The sequence below is a fragment of the Rhamphochromis sp. 'chilingali' genome (assembly GCF_963969265.1).
Source record: "Rhamphochromis sp. 'chilingali' genome assembly, chromosome: 18".
Classification (NCBI taxonomy): domain Eukaryota; kingdom Metazoa; phylum Chordata; class Actinopteri; order Cichliformes; family Cichlidae; genus Rhamphochromis; species Rhamphochromis sp. 'chilingali'.
Window position 1 is genome coordinate 33,508,453 of NC_137945.1, and position 23,016 is coordinate 33,531,468.

The 23,016-nt window shown below is 40.3% G+C and overlaps 1 protein-coding gene across 1 annotated transcript in view; it reads right to left on the minus strand.

Annotated features, from left to right (window-relative positions):
* The window catches only part of plppr4b (phospholipid phosphatase related 4b), a 46,670-nt gene extending 24,864 nt beyond the window's left edge, over positions 1-21,806 (minus strand). Inside the window, exon 1 of the mRNA XM_080865669.1 lies at positions 21,536-21,806. Within this exon, the coding sequence (XP_080721795.1) occupies positions 21,536-21,607 (72 nt within the window). The 5' untranslated portion in view covers positions 21,608-21,806. The remainder of the gene's footprint in view (positions 1-21,535) is intronic.
* Positions 21,807-23,016: the final 1,210 nt, after the last annotated feature.

The window sequence follows — 23,016 nt, forward strand, 5'->3', positions numbered from 1 at the left end:
CCTTTCAGCTGTGAGGTAACACACATCAATGCTTTTTTTTGGCTCACCTCCATTATTTAAAAGTCTCACAAAGGCGGAATGAATCGTAGAGTTTATTGTAACCAACCCCTGAAATAAGTAAAGTTCACTGTCCTCTATGTAATTAACAAACATTTAATTGAATTTCTCTGTTAATTGCCTAACAAAGTAATTAAATGTTTTTCAGATGCTGTGAAACATCGTGAGTTAGATGTATGCCACAAAGGAGAATGCCCTGGTTAGAAGGGATGGTGCTGTTGTTCTGGGTTCTTGCTAAAGCCACGTTGAATTTATTTCATTGTACAGAAATGATCCTCAGTGAATATCAGTAAATGAAGCTGAAAAGGTAAACCAATAGATCACTGAAGAGATTTTCAAACTGAGATAAAAACACTTGGATTAACTGAAGGCTTTTCATGGAGTTTTTAGGACATCCTGATAATAATGAATTACAGTCGTCCAGCCCGGAAGTAATGAGTGCATGTTTTTCCAACATCACTCTGAGACAGGATGTTTCTTATTTTAGAAATATTTCACAAATGGAAGAAAGCAGTACTATGTAGTAAGTAAGTAAGTAAAGTTTATTTATTAAGCGCTTTTCATAGACAGGCTGTCACAGGGCTGTACACAAAGATGAAAACAAACAGAAAGTTAAGTAACAAATTAGACAATATACACAATAAAAAATGTTAAATGTAAATGAAAAATTTAAAATTTAAAAAGCGTTGATCAACAAAAGGCTGATTTAAACAGAAACGTTTTTAACTGCTTTTTAAAGGATTCCACAGAGTCAACCAAACGTAGTTGTGGTGGTTGACTGTTCCACGGCCTTGGTGCCACAGACTGAAAGACTGAAGGCTATATGTGTTTAATATGTGCGTTGAAGGACATGTCCTGGTCAAAAATGACTCCAAGGTTCCTCACAGTGTTACTGGAGGCCGAGGTAATGCCATCCAGAGTAAGAATCTGCTTAGATACCATATTTCTAAGATTTTCAGGGCCGAGTACAATAACCTCAGTTTTATTTGAATTAAGAAGCAGAAAGTTAGCAGCCATCCAGGTCTTTATGTCTTTAAGACATTCCTGCAGTTTAACTCATTGGTGTGTGTTATCTGGCTTCATGGACAGATAGAGCTGGGTGTCATCTGCATAGCAGTGTAAATGTATGCTATGTCTTCTGATGCATGAGACGGCTGTCAAATTCATTTTACACTGTGGGCCACATACAGTCCACTCTGACCTTAAGTGGGCTGCACCAGTGACATTCTCCTTTCTGTCAGAGGAAAGAACTTACATATTGTTTTTCTACATGATTACAAAAAAGATGCTGTGACAGAGAGAGAAATTTGTCAGTGCGACTCTTTGGAGTTAGATTGGAAGAAATGTGTAAACAGTTCATTGCCCAGACTGTCCAGTTTTGTTTTGTTTTTTAACTGTAGCTATAAAGAAACTGAAATTTCTATAGTAGAGAACCTCTGGTACCGAGGGCATTGGAGTTAAACAGGTTAATTTGTAATTGCTTAATTGCTTTGTGTAGTATGAGTGGCCATAAGGGAAGTTTTTATCTGTAGGAAAAGCAGTAAAACTGAAGAAAATACAGTTAAAAGTCCAAAATTTCAGCTTCTGTTTGTGTTTGGTGAGCAGTTAATAATTAAAAATGGCTTCAAGCGCACATTCAGGCCTGTGAGACTCAATTAGATAGACACTGAGCCATGGCTCTGTGGTACATGCAGACATCTCTGCATCTCTGCTAATCAAAGACACCTTGTATCTACTTTATTTTATGTAACACTCAATACTGAACTGTAGATTTTAGACTTTTTCAAGGAAATTTTTTGTTCAGTGTTTTCATAAAAACCTTGTTTCTATGCATTTACGAGGGTAAACAAACATGAAGTTTAAGGCCTGGACAGGTTTGGAATTTTCTGTCTTCCACAATGGAAAATGGGTAAAAATAAAAATGGGTGTCAGCTCCTAATTTTATAAATTCTGCCCTCAGCTTTCCCGTCTCCAATATCATTGAAATGCACCCAGATGCTGCTCACTTTATGCTTTCCCTTATTTCTTCACTTTTCCCCAGCATGCTTGCACTTAAATCCGGCTCCTCCATCTCTCAGTATACCTGGAACGTACCACTACACTTGCTGTCTTCGGGATGGGAATTGACAAGAATTTAGCTATTCCGATTCCATTATTGTTATTACTTATTGATTCTCATTGGGTTCTCACTAGCTCCACTTTAAGAGTCAACACCATTAGTAAGCAGCATATCAAAGACATTACATTTGTGGAAATTAATTGCATGTTGTGTGGTCAAATGTTTGTCACTTGGGGTCCTTGGCTAGTTTAGCGTTAGCATGCTATCTGTGCAGATGCTTGCAAAGAGCAAGAGTGTTAGAAGCAGTATGCAGATGTTCCTGTCCTGCATGCAGTTTGCACTTTACTTTTATTTTTATTGCACTAAAGGACAAATGCAAGAACCTGTGAGCAGAATCAATAGGCAAGCAGACTAATGATTCCAAGGACTCTCCATGGATTTTCAGCAGGGATTCAGCTCCCACATACAAACATACCATATCCCGGATATAGTTGTGTCATGGGCCACATGTATGTTTGACACCCCTGGCCTAAGGGAAACCTATATAATGTAATGTAACCGTCTCTAAAGCTGTTCAAATAAACCATTCCTCAGATGATCAGTTAGCTGTTTGACAACTACTGTAGGAAGGTTAATGGAGATTGGCCTATAATTAGCTAAGACTGCTGGGTCTAGAGATGCTTTTTGAGTAAAGGTTTAACTACAGCCAGCTTGAAGGCCTGTGGTACATAGCGGATCATTAGAGATAGGTTGATCATATTTAAGATTGAAGAATTAATTAATGGCAGGACTTCTTTGAGCAGTTTTGTAGGAATGGGGTCTAAAAGACACGTTGATGGTTTGGAGGAAGTAATTATTGAAGTTAACTCAGAAAGATCAATTGGAGAAAAAGAGTCTAACTTAACATCAATGGTACTAAGAGTAGCTGTAGATAATATTACATCTGTGGGATGTTTATGAATAATTTTTTCTCCAATGGTTAAAGTTTTTCTTTAATGCCTCGGCACCCATATCAGTGAGAATCTCACCTGGACCCATAACACATGGCAGATCATCATGAAGGCTCAACAATAAAATTGTGAATTAACCTCCAAACTTCTCAGCAACTTCTACAGATGCACAGTGGAGCGTATCCTGACAAACTCCATCACAGTGTGGTAAATGGCCTGCATTTGTATAGCGCTTTTCTAGTTCATAGGACCCCAAAGCGCTTTGCACTACATTCAGTCATTCACTCATAGGCGATAGCAAGCCACCAGGCCCTCTGACCACCACCAGTAGGCAAACATGGGGTTAGTATCTTGCCCAAGGATATTTGGCATGCAGCCAGGATGCAGCCTGGGATCGAACCACCGACCTTCTGATTAGTGGCTGACCTGCTCTGCCATCTGAGCTACAGCCACCCCAGGGAACAGCACCACTCAGGACATTTACAGCACTCGGGTCAGGAAAAGGGCACACAATATCATCAAGGACCGCACCCACCCACAGCACACACTGTTCACACTCCTGCCGGAGTGTAAAAGCAGGGACAGGCATTGGCATGAACACACAGAGTTACAGAGTTTGAACAGTAATTTACTCACATTTGAAAATAAATATTATAATCATTTAAGGTACAGGATTCCATGAGCTGTAACCCATAATGATCAGAATTTTGGACTTGAAGCATATAAAATCCCTTAAAGTTCTTCTGACACAATCCTTCTACTGGCTCGTATGTGTTCCTGGCAGCTCCTTAGTGATTACAGAGATGAGAGCACAGCGTAGAGACAGTGCATTTTGAATAATAGATGTGTAAAAATGGAAAGCAGGCTCCAGTGGGCTTTTCCTGGCAGTTATTTTTGGTGGGTCCTGGGCCAATGGCACCAACAGTCATAGAGCTTTTTGAGTGACTCACTGGTAGTAATTCCAGTATATCAGCAGAAAGTTAAAAATGTCATAAAGTGAATTCTGTCACACAAAAGTAGAATGGACACAAAGCCCTTTGGAACCAGCCTCCAGGTTAGAGGGTTAGTGCTGCAGCTGTGATTACATCCTGCTGGGGGCAGATACCCTCTGTAGCACCACCGTCCACATGTGTCAGTGTAGTTACATAAAGGAGGAGGCACTGATTTAGCCTGAAGCTGCTGAGTGATGCATTTACAGTTTGAAGGAATACCAAACTCGCTATAAGAGGATTCAGCATCAAATGTATAACCAAGCTACAGCGCTATGACAAAGTCTTTACCTCCTTCCTGATTTCTCAGCTTTTTGTCAAACTTAAATGTTTAAGAATGTTTAAAGAAAGGTTGAGCCATTTCTTTCCAAGCGTGACTTGGAAAGTGTTATTCACGCCTTTATTACTTCACGTTTGGATTATCGGAATTCTGTTAATAGGGGTTGGGCAGGGCACTTTGTCATGCTTGCAACTAGTGCAAAATGCTGCGGTACGATCTTTAACTGGCAAAAGGAAATTCGACCACATCACTCTGGTTTTGGCCTCTCTACACTGGCTTCCAGTTGAATTTAGGATCTGTTTTAAAGTCCTTTTATTGGTTTTTAAATCTCTAAATGGCCTGGCACCTATTTATTTGTCTGATTTGTTGAAGCCCCACGTCCCCATTCTTTCACTTCGGTCAGCTGAGCAGCTGTTGCTTTCGGTCCCAAAGTCACGGCTAAAACTTAGAGGAGACCGAGCATTTCCTGTTGCAGCGCCAATGCTTTGGAATAGCCTTCCTCTCCATATTAGACAGACTACATCAGTGCCAGTTGTAAAGTTCAGATTAAAAACCTATTTTTATTCCCTGGCTTTTAACTCTGTGGGTAACTGACACTTTTATTAATTTTATTGCTATGTCTGCTTTTTGCTATTTTATTACTATATTTATATTTGTATTGTACAGCACTTTGGTCTCCCAGGTGTGTTTTTACAGTGCTATATAAATAAACGCTGATGATGAGGATGACGATGATGTTTCAGATCATCAAACTAATTTTAATGTTAGACAAAGATAATTCCATAATTGCTCCTGAATTCCTCCTACATGACCGGTTTAATCTAGATGAAACTTCCTAGAGAACCAAAATTCATAACATCTATAAGGTGACTGATTCAAAATTAAAATGTTTACTATAAAATTTTCTTTTTCCATGTATTGGTATATAAAAACTATACTCTCTTGTTAGGCTGTGGCCTATCGATCCTGCCAGGGAAGTCAAACGTACATGTGACCCATGATACAATTATATCCGGCCCGCAGGATAATTTCATATCTCAGTGATTAATGGCCTGCTGGCATGTGAGAGCTGAATCTTCAACCCTGCTGAGAATCTGGACCTGATTTGGGAACAGCACCAAGCAGGACAGACGAGATCTGCAAAGAGAGGTGCGCTCAGCCGAACGCATCATTCAATCAGAGCTCCCTGACCTGCTGTCCATCTACACCAAGCGGTGCAAGTCCAAAGCTAGGAAGATTATGATGGATCTCTCCCATCCCAACAATGGACTCTTCTCACTGTTGAGGTCTGGGAAGCGCTTCCGCTCCCTTAAGGCCAAAACAGAGAGAATGAGGAGGAGCTTCTTCCCCCAGGCTATTCGGGGCCTGAACCAGGTGTAGGACTGGACTCTCCCAAACACGTCACTATAAGACTGGACTCTCACACACGTCACCACACGCACCACCACACATTTCCTATAATCCTATAATTCCTATAATTTATAATCCTTATCTTTATAATCTCTTCTGCTATTTGCACATTCTTTACTGTAAATTCCTAAGTTAATTTGTAAATTTTGTAGTAAACTGTAAATTGTAAATATTGTAAAACTTTTCTTCTGTCATTTAATGGTCGGGCATTGTACAGCTACAAGCATTTCACCCCCATGTCATACTGTGTATGGTTGTGTGTGTGTGACAAATAAAATTTGAATTTGAATTTGAATTTGAATTTGAATCCAGGGAGAATCTTTGGAATAGTTGGGCACTTATAGGGCGGATTTGGACATTACTTGTATTTTTAAGGACGAGAGCTAATGGTAAAGTGCAAACTGCATCCAGGACAGAAACAACTGTATTATGCTGCTAACACAACTTAGGCTCTTTGCAAGCACCTGCACAGACAGCATGCTAACACTAAGCTAGCTAAAAACCAAGAGTTACGCTATGAGCAATATAATGAATTATTGTCTCCTTGGAGTGATTAACTAACGTACTTTGAATAAAAGCATTCTGTGTGATGTGTGTAATACATTTCTTTTTTGAGTAACAACCCAACACTGATCACAACAAAGAGGGGAAATACATCCAACATGCACAAACATTTGACAATACAACATGCAGATATTTGCAGAAATGTCTTTGAGAGTTACCACCATCACTAAGCGGCACTAGTGAGAACCCAGTGACAATCGATAAGTAATATCGATAATGAATCAGACTCACCAAATTCTTATCAATTCCCATCCCTAGTCAATACATCCTTCAGACGAGGAAGAAACCTGTGTGTTCCTTCCCCAGACTTGTACTTATCTTCATTCTCTGGTGTAAAAGTAAACTCTGTAAATCTTAGTCTTTGTCGCTCTGCTTTTGGGTGCATTTTTCCATAATGGCCTCACCACCCTGACAGAAACTACGTGATCAAGACGAATTCAATTCAATTCAATTTTATTTATATAGCGCCAAATCACAACAAAAGTCGCCTCAAGGCGCTTCATAGATACAGAGAAAAACCCAACAATCAGCATGTACATGAGTACATGCTGATTTTATTCACATAAATTGAATATCACATTTTTATGTTGATATGCACGTTCCACATATATTTTAACCCATCATTACAGGGTCTAAGTTTTAAGAATTGGCAATGTTTAATTTCCTATAATTCTACACCATTGAAAGACGCCACAACAGATGGCAGAGACAGGGGAGTAATCTTTCTGTAAGTTTGCTAATATATGAGCAACTGCTTTGGCAACAGTGGGAAGCAAAAACTGCCTTTGAACAGGAAGATACCTCCGGCAGAACCAGGCTCAGGGGCGGCCATCTGCCGTAACTGGGTGGGGTGAGGGGAGGAAGACGAGACGAAGACACGCTGTGGAAGAGAGCCAGAGATTAATAATAACTAATGATCACATGCAGAGTTGTATATAAACACATAGTGACTAAAAAAGAAACACTTCAGGCGGACTTCCGGTGATGCCGGTGAAGCAGCAAAACAACAAAGCGCCGCCACACAACACACGAAATAAGGGATGACTGAAGTCAACAGGCTGTTAAACAGCCAGGTGAACAGAAAACCTATATGAAATGACTATGAACAAAAAACAAAGCCGGATCTAATGCTACTGGAAGAACTGCAAAAGCTACGTAAAGAGAACCAAGATGGACACAACCACACAAAGATGTCACTCGAAAGACTGGAACAAGAGGTCACAGATATTAGAGACCAACTCGAAGAGCGAATTGGACCAATAGATGAAAGAACTAGCAGAAGACACAGTTATGCGACACCAGACGGCGCTGTGATTCCTGCTACAAAACAGACTGACACGCAACAACGTGGATTTTTCAGATTCCAGAGGGAAGTGAAGGAAATGATATGATCAAAATTAACCAGAAGCTGGATCACTGAAACTCCCAATGGAGATGGGTATCATCATTGAGAGGGTGCATCCTTCATGTGGTCCTCGACCTAAAGACCCCACGACGCCTCCTAGATCTATCATAGTGAGATGACCATACAGACAGCATGGAGCCAGAGACAAGTCTTTTTCAAAGATACACAAATCTTTTGTGACCACGACTACTCGTCCGACCTACAGAAGAAGAGAACCAGAACATATGAGGTTATCAAGCAACAAGGTGCAGGCGAAATGTCTATACCCAGCAAACCTGAGAATAAAACTGGATGCAGGAGAGAAGACCGCTGCTGAAAGAGCTCAGAGTCAGAACATGGTGCGACATCGAAGACGAGCGGAAGGAAGGTTGGACATGCAACAGGAAGACCCAAAGAGACACAGCGTTGTCAACATCAGACCTAAGAGCCCTCATGCAGGAAGAACTTTAAATGAGTTAAATGCTAGAGTAACTTAAAGGTACGCTGATTGACATGTAGTAAAGGAAAAAAGAAAGAAGACAGAGTATATCTGGATATTTGTTCCTGCCAAAATATAAATGGTAAATGGCCTGTATTTATAATACTAGTCTTTACTTTACTAGTCCCTAAGGACCCCAAGGCGCTTTACATATCCAGTCATCCACCCATTCACACACTGGTGATGGCAGCTACATTGTAGCCACAGTCACCCTGGGGCGCACTGACAGACGCGAGGCTGTCGGACACTGGCGCCACCGGGCCCTCTGACCACCACCAGTAGGCAACGGGTGAAGTGTCTCGGCCAAGGACACAACGACCGAGACTGTCCAAGCCGGGGCTTGAACCGGCAACCTTCCAATTCCAAGGCGAACTCCCAACTCTTGAGCCACAATCGCCCCAAAATATAGATATAAACTGTCACATATTTACAAACATTATGCTTCATAAAGTCCAGGCGGTGGATGTGTAGGATTAATATGAGTGGACCACACTCATTTTTACACAACAGTGGGATATTGGTTATTTGTGCATTAAGCATTTTTTCCCACAGAGAAGGAGGGTCACACTTCTCTGCCCCAGTATAAATGGGGTTGTCCACAATGTGGACGACTGGAAGCGTGGAAGCCCTGTTCTTTTTCCTTCTCTCTGACATGTTACAGACATAGTTTACATTTTCACTTACAGACTAAGCATGTATACATTATACACATGTTAGAACACAAAGGGGAATATGCCATCATGTGGCGAATATGACAGATATGAACTTCGTTAGTTATAACGTAAAAAGAATTAATAACCTAATTAAGGGAAAAAAATCCTCGGACAATTAAAGAGACTGCGGTGCTCTGTAGCTCTCATTCAATAAACTCGCGCATCTGAGACAGAACATCAACCAAGAATATGATGCATCCTGCAGGAGCAGGACGAACAGAGGGGTTGCTGTCCTGTTTAACAAATGTGCTTATTACAGTAATGGAAAGGTTTTTCAGGATGATGAAGGCCGTTATATGATGGTAACTGGAACAACTGGAGGCTTATATGCTCCAAATGAAGATGAAAAAGGTGAAGGACTCTTACTTATGGCGGGGACTCCAACACTTTACCTTTCATTAATGCAAAATCTGACAAAAACCTAAAAATAGAAAAGGATTGGACAAAACATACTCTGGAGGTGTGGACAACAATAAGTAAAAAATTGGGGGGCTCTTTATCTGTCTCAAGTGCCATGCCAGTGAGAGGCAATGTAGAACTGTCCCTGTGTGGACAGTGGATTTAGTAGGTAGCCAATGCAGGCCTTAATACAATAAATCAACTCATTAATGGAACAAGTCATTTAACCAGCTTCAGGAACAATTCCAACTCCCCTCTAAACACGCATATAGATATCTTCAAATAAGACACTACATCCTGAACCACAAAGAAAGAGCTTTGATTGATCCTAACAGCATAGAAGAAAAACATCTCCCAACTAAGGAACATGTTTCTCATAAATACAAAAGCCTTATATGAGTCCTGCCAAAATACAGGACATATTTAGGAGAAATGGGAACTATTGAGTGTTATTATCACTGATAATGTATCGGAAGAGCTGTGCAACCCCTGTCACAAGGGAATAAATGGTAAATGGCCTGTATTTGTATAGCGCTTTACTAGTCCCTAAGGACCCCAAAGCGCGTTACACAACCAGTCATCCACCCATCCACACACACATTCACACACTGGTGATGGCAGCTACATTGTAGCCACAGCCACCCTGGGGCGCACTGACAGAGGCGAATAAGCAGTCAACTAGTCAACTGTGGAGAGAATCTGATTGGAAATTTAAGATCTGATTTTTAATACACCTCTTGTTATCTCCCCATGTTATAAAAAAAACCTAAAATATAGAAATATGTCCGAATCCAAGGATTCTGGATAAGAATCAAAGAAGAAACAGAGAAAATCCTTCTAGTTAATTCTCCACTAAATGAGCTATACCTCGAGAGACATACAGTCCAGTCAAAAACTGTATTCTACAGATACTAATGGAAAGAAACAAGCCCACCGTCCATAACAATGGAAACATACTGAAAAGAGTTCACACAAAGGAGTGAATGACAACTGAAAATGACCAGATACCTGGGTGAATGAACAAGAATCCTGGAATGCTGTATTATAAGGTTGTAAATTCCCTTTATGATATCTTATTTTATTGATCTTGGTCTGGGATATGTTTGTTTTTTATGCTCCTTTGTCAGAGAATGTTAACGTTGTGTTTCTGTTGGATTATAACAAAAATGAATGAATAAAAACAAAACAAAGTAACACTTCCAGTGACATCACAGAAGCTAATTTAGCAAAACAGTGGTGCTCCACCAAACAGTGAGAAAAATAAGTGACATTATACATAATAGCAGCAAAAAATAAATACACTCCTACAAAATGACTACAACCATGAGACAATAACTCTGTGTACAGATACTTGGAAAGAAAAGGAAGATAAACAGAGAGCACCAAGCCAGCCTGACCTAATGCTACTCAAAGAGTTGAAAACGCTGCATAAAGTATATCAAGATGGGCATAATTACACAAAAATGTCTTGAGCGGTTACAGATATTAAAGACCAAATTGCTAAACACAAAGGAAGAACTGGACAAATAGAGGAAAGAGCTTGCACAGTCAAAGACAGCGATTTTGCACCATACCAGATTCACCATGATATGGACCTCTCCACAAGCTGCAAGGATCTCCAAATCAGACTGAGATGCAACAACATTAGCATCTTTCAGAGTGAAGATCCTAATGTTTGATGTGAAGACTTTTCCAAGCTCCTTATTCCAGAGTGAAGATATGATCGGATTTGTGAAGCTGCTTCGGTAGAAAGTGACACAACTACCAGAAAAGGACATCAAAATCCAAGGTTTACAAAATGATCAGACAACTCAAAAGAAAAGATGTACAAGTGAAATGTCTGTATCCAGCAAAAGTGCAAATGAAACTGGACACCATCTTTGCAGCACTAACAGAGGCCTCGCTGCAGCTGAAGCAGCTCTGAGCTGAGACGCACTGAGCAGAAAGAGCTGAAGGAAGGCTGGAGGAGCAACGTTAGGACTAGAGGGACACAGTATTAAGGCCCGTTCCAAGAAGAAATATAGAGGTATGCTGAGTGAACTGAAAAAATTAAAAAAAAAAGTATAGGTTGAAAGACACAACAGCAATTGAACCAGTCACTATTTCTGACTATACCCAGCTGTCATCAACATTAATACAGGACTACGGGACCATTTTAGGCTAAATGTTTCATTACTAACAGATACTTGGATTAAACAAGAACTACAAGCTGCTTTACTCGAATACTTTGTTCGATGAAGGTAATGTTTTCTCTTGATGTGGGATGCAAGTAAGGCCACAGTAAGGGGGAAGCTTCTCTCAAAAAAGGCTCAAAAACCAGCAACAACTGGAAAATGAAATTAAAAAGAGAGAGGGAGCATAAGCAATATGGAAAGAAGCTACATTGGGGCGACCGTGGCTCAGGGGGTTGGGAAGCGCATCTGTAACCGGAAGGTCCCGGTTCGATTCCCGGGCTCTCTGTCGTTGTGTCCTTGGGCAAGACACCTTACCCTACTGGTGTTGGCCAGAGGGGCCGATGGCACGATATGGCAGCCTTGCTTCTGTCAGTCTGCCCCAGGGCAGCTGTGGCTACAACTGTAGCTGCCTCCACCAGTGTGTGAATGAATAGTGGCATTGTAAAGCACTTTGGGTGCCTTGAAAAGTGCTATATGAATCCAATCGATTATTATTATTTAAATAGTTATAAGAAACTACACAATAATTAGATGAGTCCCTAACATATAAGGCAGACGGGGTATTGTAACTGAATAGTAAGGAAGGGTTCCTTTCTGAAATTTACTGTTTTGTGGAAAAAAACCAAACAAACTGACAGGGGATTTCTTTAAATCACCCTGTAATTCTTCAGCTAAGACACCTGAGTTAGAAAACACAGAGACTGCAGTCGTTTTTACACATGTGGGCAGCAGCAAACGCACCCTACAACTGCGCCCTGCTGCCTGCGTACTTTTATTTTTATACATGTCTGTGTGTGTGTAAAAGTAACAACGTCACTCTGACTCTGCACAAACCCAAAGCAACGGGTTATTTCCCCTTTCTACATTTGTTCTCAGAAAAAACAGGAAGTGGATTTAGTAGCTGAATAAGTTCATCAGAAAGTTATTAGGTGAAAGATCACATAGACATTTAGATTGCTTAAACAACAGAAAAACACATTTCATAAAGCTGATCAAATTATATAAAAACAAAAATCTCTTGACACAAACACAATAAGTGGCTTAAAAAATACACTTAGTGCATCACGGGCTGCTCCACGGTGTGGGACGGAGAGATTTCGCAGGTCTTTCCTCCCCACTGCTGTCAGACTCCATAATAAAGACTTTAACTGATCAAGCACACACATCCATACATGTGCAATAATACTAAGTGCAATAATCCTTTCTGTCATCGTTGTATTTTTACTCAGTTGTATATAGTATTTGTATTTGTATTCTATTTTTATCTTATTGTATATTTATTTTATTTTATTCTACTGTATATAGTATTTTATTTTATTCTATTCTGTACAGTTGTGTACTGTATTTATTCTTATTGTATTCTAATTTTTGCCTCATAACTTTTGCACTGTCCACTTCCTGCTGTGACAAAACAAATTTCCCACGTGTGGGACTAAGAAAGGTTATCTTATCTTATCTTATCTTATCTTATCTTATCTTATCTTATCTTAAATAGTTGCTTCAAACAGCGTATGTATCCATTCAGTTGTTTGAGGTAAAGTATTGCCAGTCATCTCTGTCAGGTTTCTGTATATACGATTAAAAACCCCTGTTATTCATTGTAATGTGTGGGTTAAGTGTCTGACTTGTAGCAAAATGTTGAAAGTCATGTCTGTGACCTTCAGGATTATCTGATAGAGAGCAGAATTCATGGTTCCATCAGTAGAGGCGAAGCATTCAAGCACTGAAGCAGCAAAGCAGCCCCAAACCATCATGCTACCACCGCCATGTTTGATGCTTCCAGCAAATGTGTTAGTTTTAAGACACTAATGTAATGGGATGTAAGTTCCAAAGTTGAACTTTTTGGAAGTTGTACATTCAAAAAGTTCCACTTTTGTCAATCCACAGAATATTGGCCCAAAAGAGACGAGTCTTTGTGTTCTTTTTGTCAGCAGTGGTTTTCTCCTTTGAACACTGCCATCAATGCCACTTGTCCAGTCTCTTTCTTGTTGTTGAACAAAGAACTTTGACCTTAACTGAGACAAATAGCCTGCAGGTTAATGATGTTTGGATGGTTTTCTTGCCTTCGGATTAGTTGCACTCTTGCAGTAATTTTGGTAGGCTGGCTATATTTTCTCCTTTTATGGATTCTGACTGCCGCTGTGGTTCACGCCTTAGAGATGGCTTTGTAACACTTTCCAGACGGATAGATGTCAATTACTTATTTTAACAACACATTTGTACATAGATGGAGAGTTCTACCACTGGGCAAACTGGTACTATGGATATTTCTGTCATATTAATTCCCCGTTTCTCAGAGAATAAATAGAAAAGAAAAAACAACATTTTCTAAAGCATCTAAAGCATCTGAAGCACCCAACTTGACACATATTTCAAAAACAGGCTTGGCTGTTGTACAGCATCCAGAGGCAAAGGCTTTTCACACTCAGCTAGAAGACAAACAGAATGAGGGTTACTGGACCATTTTAGTGATAGGCTAGTTTACCCAAGTAATGACTATTTGACTGAATACCTAATGAACACAATTATTTTACAGACAGTGATTAGTGAGTCAACTGAAGGCTCACAAAGCGACCAGTGCTGTCAGAATGGAAGATTAGCAGAGTGATCGGAGCCAAGACTGTCTTGCATTGCTTATGCTGCCTTTCTCTGAAAAGCCTCGTCTCCTGTGGGATAGCTCAGCCCAGCAGAGATCCTCCATTGGCCTACATATGCAAACACTCGCTGCCAGCCTACTTTGTGTCTCATTGCCCTTTTCTTTTTGTCATATCATAAGTTTTATTTCAAAACTGCAAATAAAATTGATTGTGCCTTGCATTTTTACTCAAAGTCTTATTTAGGAGCCCAGCAAACTCATGACTGAACTACTGCAGAAGTAGTGGTTTCTGGCACAACTTCACCTACTTCCAAGATGCATTAAAAAAAAAGCCTGTCACCATGACCCTGGTGAAGGGCACGAGATGAAATGTGTCAGTCGAACAACAGAGTTGTTCTTTATCCTACAAGTGTTGCTGAAGCTTTGCTGTGGCTGTCAGCTGTGTTTGTTCTGGCTTAGCTGCAGAAGGAAGAAGTGTGGCTGTGATTTAGCTGAGAATCTCCTCTCCTTAGATAACACATGTAGGCCCACGACATGCACATGGAGGCGGAGCAGTGCACACAGTTCAGTTCAATTCATTTTTAATTACGCAGTGCCAAATCACGGTGCTCTTTATATTGTAAGGTTAGGACCCTACAATAATACAGAGAAAAGCCCAACAATCAAATGATCCCCTCTGAGAAAGCACTTCATGACAGTGAGAAGGAAAAACCGTCTTTAATAAGAAGAAACCTCTGACAGAGGCTCAGGGGCCAGTTTGGGGTAACAGGAGGAGGAGAACATGCTGTCGAAGAGAGAGATTAGCTCTGTAGCTAGAGATGAATAATAACTAATGAGTAGGTAGCTGTGAGAATCTCTAAAGAAAGACTGCTCCTTGGCTGGGTCATAGTATGCACCCAGCAGTATTAGGTATGCATGCAAAAAGTAACTGAACTGTACAAAACAGTGAAGTGCTCTCACTCTTATTGAGGACGACCCACAGTAGCTGGATAGTTGCTACAGTATCCAATCACCAAACTGTGCAGGCAGCATGATTACATTAGTTGCAGCTTCCTTAAACTTTGAGACTCATAGACTAAAAATACCTTCATATATACTTACTTATACTTATATATATACTTTTTCATTTTTGTCTGTGTTCCCGTAAATATTGCTTGGCAATCGCAGTATTACAGGAATCAAACATTAATCTTTTAAAATCCACGAGGCTTAGTGAAACTTCCTGCTAATAATGACTCACGTCACCAGGAGAACATTCGAAACAGGTTGAATCTATTTAGGTTCACAACCCACTTTCAGTTTACTGTCAAATAACATTTGGAATAGAAGTCCACCTGCTGTCAGCTGATGCTAAATAATATCTGAAGCAGAAGAGGAAAAGCAAATCAGATGTGACTGCCAACAACAGTAAACAAAGGAGGTGGAGCTGTTCTTATCGTGACAAGAAAAAGAATATTGCAGCAACTTCAATCAACGAAACTTTGTTCCTCGTCTCCAAGTCTTTTGTCTGTTTTTTGTCTTAACAATAATATTAAGTTCATATGTAGCTTGTACTGATGTCTGTGTCATCTTTGCTTGCACAAACTTCCAGGCCTGTGCTGTTCTCTAACTTTGAGGCTAACAAATGTTAGCTTGAAAAATACCCATAAAAAGGCAACAGTGCTCATAAACTAAAGGCTTGGAAGCTTGAACTGTCCCACTACAGTGTAACATGTTGAGTTATGGACTGTGCAGTCACACCAGTGAGCTGAACCAAACCTCAGCGATATTTACATCTATATAAACGTGTTAATATTCAGTAATCCTCACTGAAATTCTGTAGGAAATATTTAATAAGCACTGTCTGTTTGAGCTCAGTGACCTGCCCAGGCTGTTCTCTGCGTCTAGTCCCCACACTGGCCCAAGCTGGATAAGCAGTTAAGATGAATGGATGAAGGGCTAAATAGACTGTTTCCACCTCATTCTGCTCTGTGTGTTCCTATTATTAGACCAACAGATGAAGCAAGCTGTTTGAAAGCACGGGGGTGTCAGGTGTGACTGGGTGGCAATGCCAACTGTTTCCATGGCTGATGTACAAGAGCCTCTTGGCAGAATTTGAGGCTGCAGTAAGTCAGGACTAGCTGTGTGAAGTGCACACTTTTAATGGCACATAAAATAAATGTTGGCAGCTTTGCTTCACACATACGCTCAGGACATCTGTCTCAAACAACAAGTTCTGTTTTTAGCCACCGAACCACAGAACCTTGAAAAACATTGTCAGTTTTTAGCATTCTGAAAAACCTTTGGGGCAAACTTAAAAGACCGTGTTAAGCACATGTTAGACTAAAGCCGTGATAAAGCTGACTATGTATTATTATTATCATATATCATTTTTATTGAATGAATATTGAGGGAAATACTTGATAGCATCAAAGCTTAATGAATCCAGATAGTTTGCTGTTTGACATGCAGCCACATAATAGCTTGCTTTGCAGTTTGCAGGCTGAGAAAACAGCGGACGAGGCGCACAGAGTCAGGCTCAGTTTGTCACACAGTGGAAGACAACAGATTCTCTGTTCCTCACATTAAACAAGCTGTAAGACGAATACATGCATGAAGAGCTTCTCCAGCGTTACACAACCAGAATAAACACCACACTGTTCCTCCAAAGCAGGCAACCTCTCCTCTCAGGTGTCCTGGCACACACATCAGGTTCCTGGGGAGCCTGACGAGTGTGATCCATGCTCTAGTTGGAAATAGAGCTGCAACGATTCATCGAGTATTTCGAATAATTTGATAATAAAAAATTCTCGACACAAATTCTTTTCTTCGATGCTTCACTGAAGGCACGGCTCTGTGACGCGCCAGTTTTAAACAGAAACACTGATAACACAACAGCAGCAGACAGTTTAACATGGAGTCGGCGTTTGTTTACGCACCGTGAAGAACGAAGAGGCGGAGCCATTACTGAGACCGTGATCTCAAGCAGAGTGAAGAAAACATGTTTCTAGCCTCCAAAGCAGTCGCGCTGTTACTGTGCTCACCATTAAAACCTTGACTAACGCTAACAGGACTCCTTCATCAGAGCACCTGATCCACCACCGTTTGTTTTACACAGAGAAAATCTGCAGCAAAGCCTCCAGAGCTGCATTAAAACACGCAGATGAACTGTGATTCTCTTATAATTGCACAAAACTGACTCACTCGATTAGCAGTAATGCCCTGCTTACTGTCTGCCCCTCAAATGTTTTTTCCTGGGGTAGAATGATTGTACAATATTCATGTTCAAAAAGAAAGTGGGTGAACAAGGTTCACTTTATTTTAGATTTATTCTAATCCAGCGGTCCCCAACCCCCGGGCCACGGACCGGTCCTGAGCCATTTAGTACCGGGCCGCGAGAGCTGAGGCTTCGGTGTGAAATATGGTTTTCAGGGCTTTTATCATTAACTCGGTGTCCCTGGGTCTTTTCCCGTCTGTTATGAATAAATCTTCTTCTTTTTTTTGGTTTTATTTTGTTGTACTTATCTGCGACACCTTAAAGGGCGGTGCGTGAAAATATTGTCAGACATAAACCGGTCTGTGGTGCAAAAAAGGTTGGGGACTACTGATCTAATCCACACAGGGTCAGAAGTATACATACAAATATATACATGCATTCAAGCCTTTCAGTAAGTGGTGCTAAAGGATCTACGGTGTCTTCTAACTTGACCAAAGTCTATTAACTGCTCATTATTTACCACAACTACTCGTTTCTCTTTGCAGCGTAGCAAGGATTTAACAACAGTCATTGGACTGACTGGTATTCACAACAAAAGTCAAGTCAAAGAAGCAGAATTACAAATTTACACTAGTTGGTAGGTCTCTTGAAACTCTTCCTAAACAACTGCAGATTCCAACATAATGAGTTCAGACAAATGTACATAAGCACACCTTTTCCAGGGTCAAACTGCAAACTGCTCCAAAATCCACTCCTCCAAAGCTCAACTGAACATTTGCAGTTCTAACGATGAGACGAGAATTGAGCTACGTGGCCACAACGGCGAGAGGAGTAAAAGCGAGGCTTTGAAACCTAAGAAAACTGTTCCAGCTGCCGAGCATGCTCTGGCTGTCTCAGAAATTTGAGTGTTATATTTGACAGTTCAATGTCGCTTGACAAACACTCCAAACAACTGTTTTTTTCATCCAAGAAACATTTCTAAACTCAGACTGCTGGTGTCAAAGGCAGAACCTGCTTTTATTTCTTCTCGTTTGGATTATTGTAGTGGTCTTTTTACTTGTTTCAAATCAGCTTTGGATCGCCTTCAGACTGTACAGAACGCTCCAGAATCCAGTTTTGGCTTCTCTTCATTGGTTGTCAGTAAATTTTAGGTTTCATTTTAAAATTGTAGTTTTATCTTTTAGAGCTCTGCACGGTGAGGCTCCCCAGTTTATCTCTGACCTGCTGAAACTTCATCCTGAGCACTTAGGTCGTCAGGTCAGAGGTCACTGTTGGTCCTGGGCACCAAGGCTGTGGAGCTCTGTTGTCTTTAGGCTGTACAGACTCCATCGACTCTTTAAAAAGCAGCTGAAGACATTTCTATACAAACAAGCTTTTAATTAATGTTTTATATTATTATTTATATTTCTGGTTGTATTGTGAAGCACTTTAATGACATATAAATACGTTTAACTCACTTACTGTTTTGCTCCCAGTAGGATCATGCTCTGGGGCTGTTTGCTCCCAGTGGTACTGGTACATTGCACAAAGTAAACAGGAGGAGGAGGACTGCCTCCAAATTCTTCAACTTCACCTCAAATCAACAGCTAGATGTTTTAAGCTTTTGAGCATATGTGAATTAGAGAAACTCCAACATTAACTAAAACTTGTGCTTTCAATTGTTGTTGTTTTAAGTATTAAAGGTGAATGCTGAACAATCAGTCCACCCTGCAAAGACAAGACTTCAAAGAAATCATGTGAAGCTCACATTAGCATGACATGCATGCCCATGATCGGTGTACACATCATTCTCACCACAACAATAAGTACGAGGGACTTTGTTCTTTGGGCACAGTAAACTTTCAGCACTGACCTACTTTAAGCCTCCTGCTGTTTGCAAAAATAGAAAAGCAAAAATCCTTCAGTGAGCTGCTTCAGTGATTCTAAAAAGCTCGAGGCTGACTTCCACTGTTCTGCCACATTAACTGCAGTGAGGTCGCACTGCTGTGTGAATGAAAGATTCCCAAAACAAAATCCAGGGAATCCCCTGACAATGTCACTGCTGAGAGAGACGTTCATGGAAATGTTGCAGTCATTCCAGAAATACCTATAACACAGTATTAAAGGGAGTCATGTATTATACATAATGCTGTATAACTGTAGAGCCAAAGGCCAGCAGTGAATTAGGGCATGCATAAAGATAGCAGTGGGGGAATGAGCAACGGCCAACAGAAGCTGCATGCAGCGCTTCAGTGTTTGAAATCATCAGTTCATTTTCATTATCTTGTAACCGACCTTTTAACCTGATTTTCCTGATATAAATGTGTGTGAAAATAAAAATGCACCGCTACACTGTTGGCCTTCATCTGCTTCTGTCATGGCTGCACTAAATGCACTAATTTGTCACCTAAAAATGGTAAAAAAGAAAGTGCACCCCCTTTGAGTTCTAAGGTTTTACTATCAGGACATAACAAGAAATTACAAAATTTGATAGATTAGGTAAATACAACCTGAGAACAACAACACAAGTGAAATACACTGTGTCATTTTAACAAAAACTAAGACACAATGCAGGGGGACTGTGTGAACAACTCAATACACCATAATCCAGCAGCTTGCAGAACTCTTCCTTTCAAGAAGTTGTTTTCTATTCAGTTCATTTTAATTTTATATATACAGTGCCAAATTATAACAACAGTCGCCTTATATTGTAAGCCAAAGACCCTCCAATAATACAAAGAGAACAGAGAAAGCCCAACAATCATATGACCCCCTATGAGCAGCACTTTGGCAACAGTGGGAAGGAAAAACTCCCTTTTAACAGGAAGAAACCTCCGGCAGAACCAGGCTCAGGGAGGGGCGGGGCCATCTGCTGTGATTGGTTGGGGTGAGAGAAGGAAGACAGGATAAAGACATGCTGTGGAAGAGAGACAGAGATTAATAGTAACTAATAATTAATTAAACTAATAATTAAATGCAGAGAGGAGTATAAACACATAGTGAGCAACACTGATTTTGATCCACTGTTCTTTAAAACATTGCTTTGGTTCATTGAGGTCTCTAGTTTATCCACAGCTTTCTTGACTCCTCATCACAGTGTTTGAGGCCGAACTAACCTCGTAATATTTTGATTCTTTCCATTATCTGATGCCAGAGTGCTTCAGATCGTGGTATTATTCCTGAGAAGTAAAGACTTACAATTGGCAGGTGTACTTTCTTTTTACTGACTAAACCTTACAGCTTCCTAACATGCACTTATACACGTTTTCCATAATATTCTGCTTAAAGCATTTTCGTGTAGACCCTGCAACTTGAAATTTTGACTCTGATCTCCTTTTGTTACAGTAGGCAGGAGACTAATTCCAGGTCCTTAGACGAAGGTCTTTTTGGTTTAGGGTATATTATACGTCTAATGATTCCCTTAGATGTATACTCACAGCCTAAAAACTATCCAGCAACTAAAATGTTTTAAATTGAGAAGGAGTTAAAACCAGCGTGTTTTCATTTTGTATTTTGGGGGTCGGCTGGACAAACGAATAGCAGATGGACGATTCTAAGTTGGGCTAAAAACAGCAGCTGAACGTGAGAATGTGCAATGATTTCTGCAAAATCTGATGATTATGATATGTATCATTCAAAAAGCAAAAATCACATATTTCAGAAATGTTGAGGTCTCATAATTGATGCTCTTGAACCCAAACACTTAAAATGTAATTTAAAAACATTTGTTTTCGTGGTTTGCATTTTTCTTTCTATTGGATCCGACAGAAAGCAGAAAAAATTAAAAATAAATTAAGAAATGATGCTACGTTGTGATATTGTGTGTATCACCACGGTTGATTGTTGAGATGTCAGTGTTTTACTGTGTGAGCAGCTAATATCATACATATTAGAAATATAAAATTCAATAGCTGCAGCTGCACAGCTACTTAAAAAATAGAAAAAAGCAGCAGCCCATTGGCTTTTACTTGACCTATTTTGATAATGAGAACAGGTGGCTGTGCTGAGCACAAGCAGAGGGGGTAAAGGGGGGATGCTGTGCTTTATCACATACTTTAAGTGGATGAAAATCTCGATGAAAACGTGCGCGCCATTTGCTCATCACAGGCTATTGCATTTTAATGCTGACCAATTAGAATTACCTATTTTTATAAAGCTTCATATAACGCACCTACTAATAGAGGCTCGTGTATAATAATGCAGCTCTGATATAAATAGGATCAAATCAAATGACATCCTCGCTGTAGCAGGCGTTTGATGGAGGTACAAAGCAAAGCCTGACTCACCTCTACGAAATAGAAGCAGGGCAGCAGGCTAACACTGTCTTTAGTCTGGATCCTCTTCTCTCGTACAGACATGGTCGGCCTCTGAACGTCCAAACAGATCCGAGATGTAACGAGGAAAGAATGGCTGCGCTCCTCCAGGCGTCCTGCTGGAATCAGGAGCGCTCCATACCGCTGTGTATAGCAGTATGCAACAACCGCTCAGTGTTCAGCACGGGGACCCGATGCTCCCTCCAGCGCGACCCTTTATACCTGCTGGTGAGCTGCTGGTGAGCTGCTGGGAGCGCGGTTCTGTGTTTCTTTCCGCTTGCTGTCAGGTAGAGAACAGCGCCTGAGCAACAGAGCGAGAGGAGGAAAGAATGGGGGGGAGAGCGCAGACGCACTGAGGAGGGCTGACGGTGGACCACCAAAGTGGATGTGCATGCAAAAACGTCTGTTTCACATATTCTTAAACGTAATTTGAATGCTGTTTGGCCACACGCTGCTCACGCTTAGGTGTTATGGCATCATTTGTGGTGATTATGGCGCATAAGCAGCCGTTATCTGTGCGACTGTTCCTCTGCGTTTAAAACACATCGTAAAGGTTTCCCTCTTTGCTTTCCTCATATTTAACGTCACATCAGCAGCGACAACAGAGGCAACGTTATGTATCTGAAAGCTGTTCCTAAATAATGCCAAAACTGGCATTTCCAACGTACGTCCCCCAAAATCGGCTACGGATGTTAAATTCACGTTATATTTTGGTACCATTGACGGATATTTTCCGTTTATATTAACATTTAGAGTTTTACTGTAACTCATTAAATGTACGTCTTTATATCCTTAAAGCACCGCAGCAATTTCCTAATGTTGTAAACCTGCTCAACATTTGGCAATAAAACCCTTTCTTTCTGATTCTGATTCTGATTAAACACATATTTCCACACAATTACAACCTAATGCACCATTTGCTCACAAATTCTTAAATGTAAACTTCTTAAAATAATCTGTGCTTTGTAAACAGCAACATTTGTACAATTAATGTTAAATATCCTTATATAGTTCTTGAGTTGCAGATATCAGATTTCAGTGTTGATTCAACAGAATTGCCTGATACTGATTTAACATTGTTTCAATCAGTATTTGATATCTGGGATACTAAACTATAACGACACCATCCACTCGTCATAAAACGAGTAAACAGCTAACGCATGAACAAAATAAGTCATCTTTAAAATTTGAGCATTTTTATGTTCCTTGAAACAAATGTTTCTTTATGTGAATACGTTGATATACATTCATTTAAGTGGCTCCGACGTGTTTTCTTCAAACAGGATACCCGACAATCCCAACATTTACCAATATAATAAAAATAATATACTATAGACATAATAACATCCAGAGTAGCTATAGGATCGCTGCCTTGTGGTTGCTGAGCTGATGATACAGTATATGTAGTCAGTTATGGTCAAAGTTTTTTTTTAAACTCACCTTTTCTTCCCAAA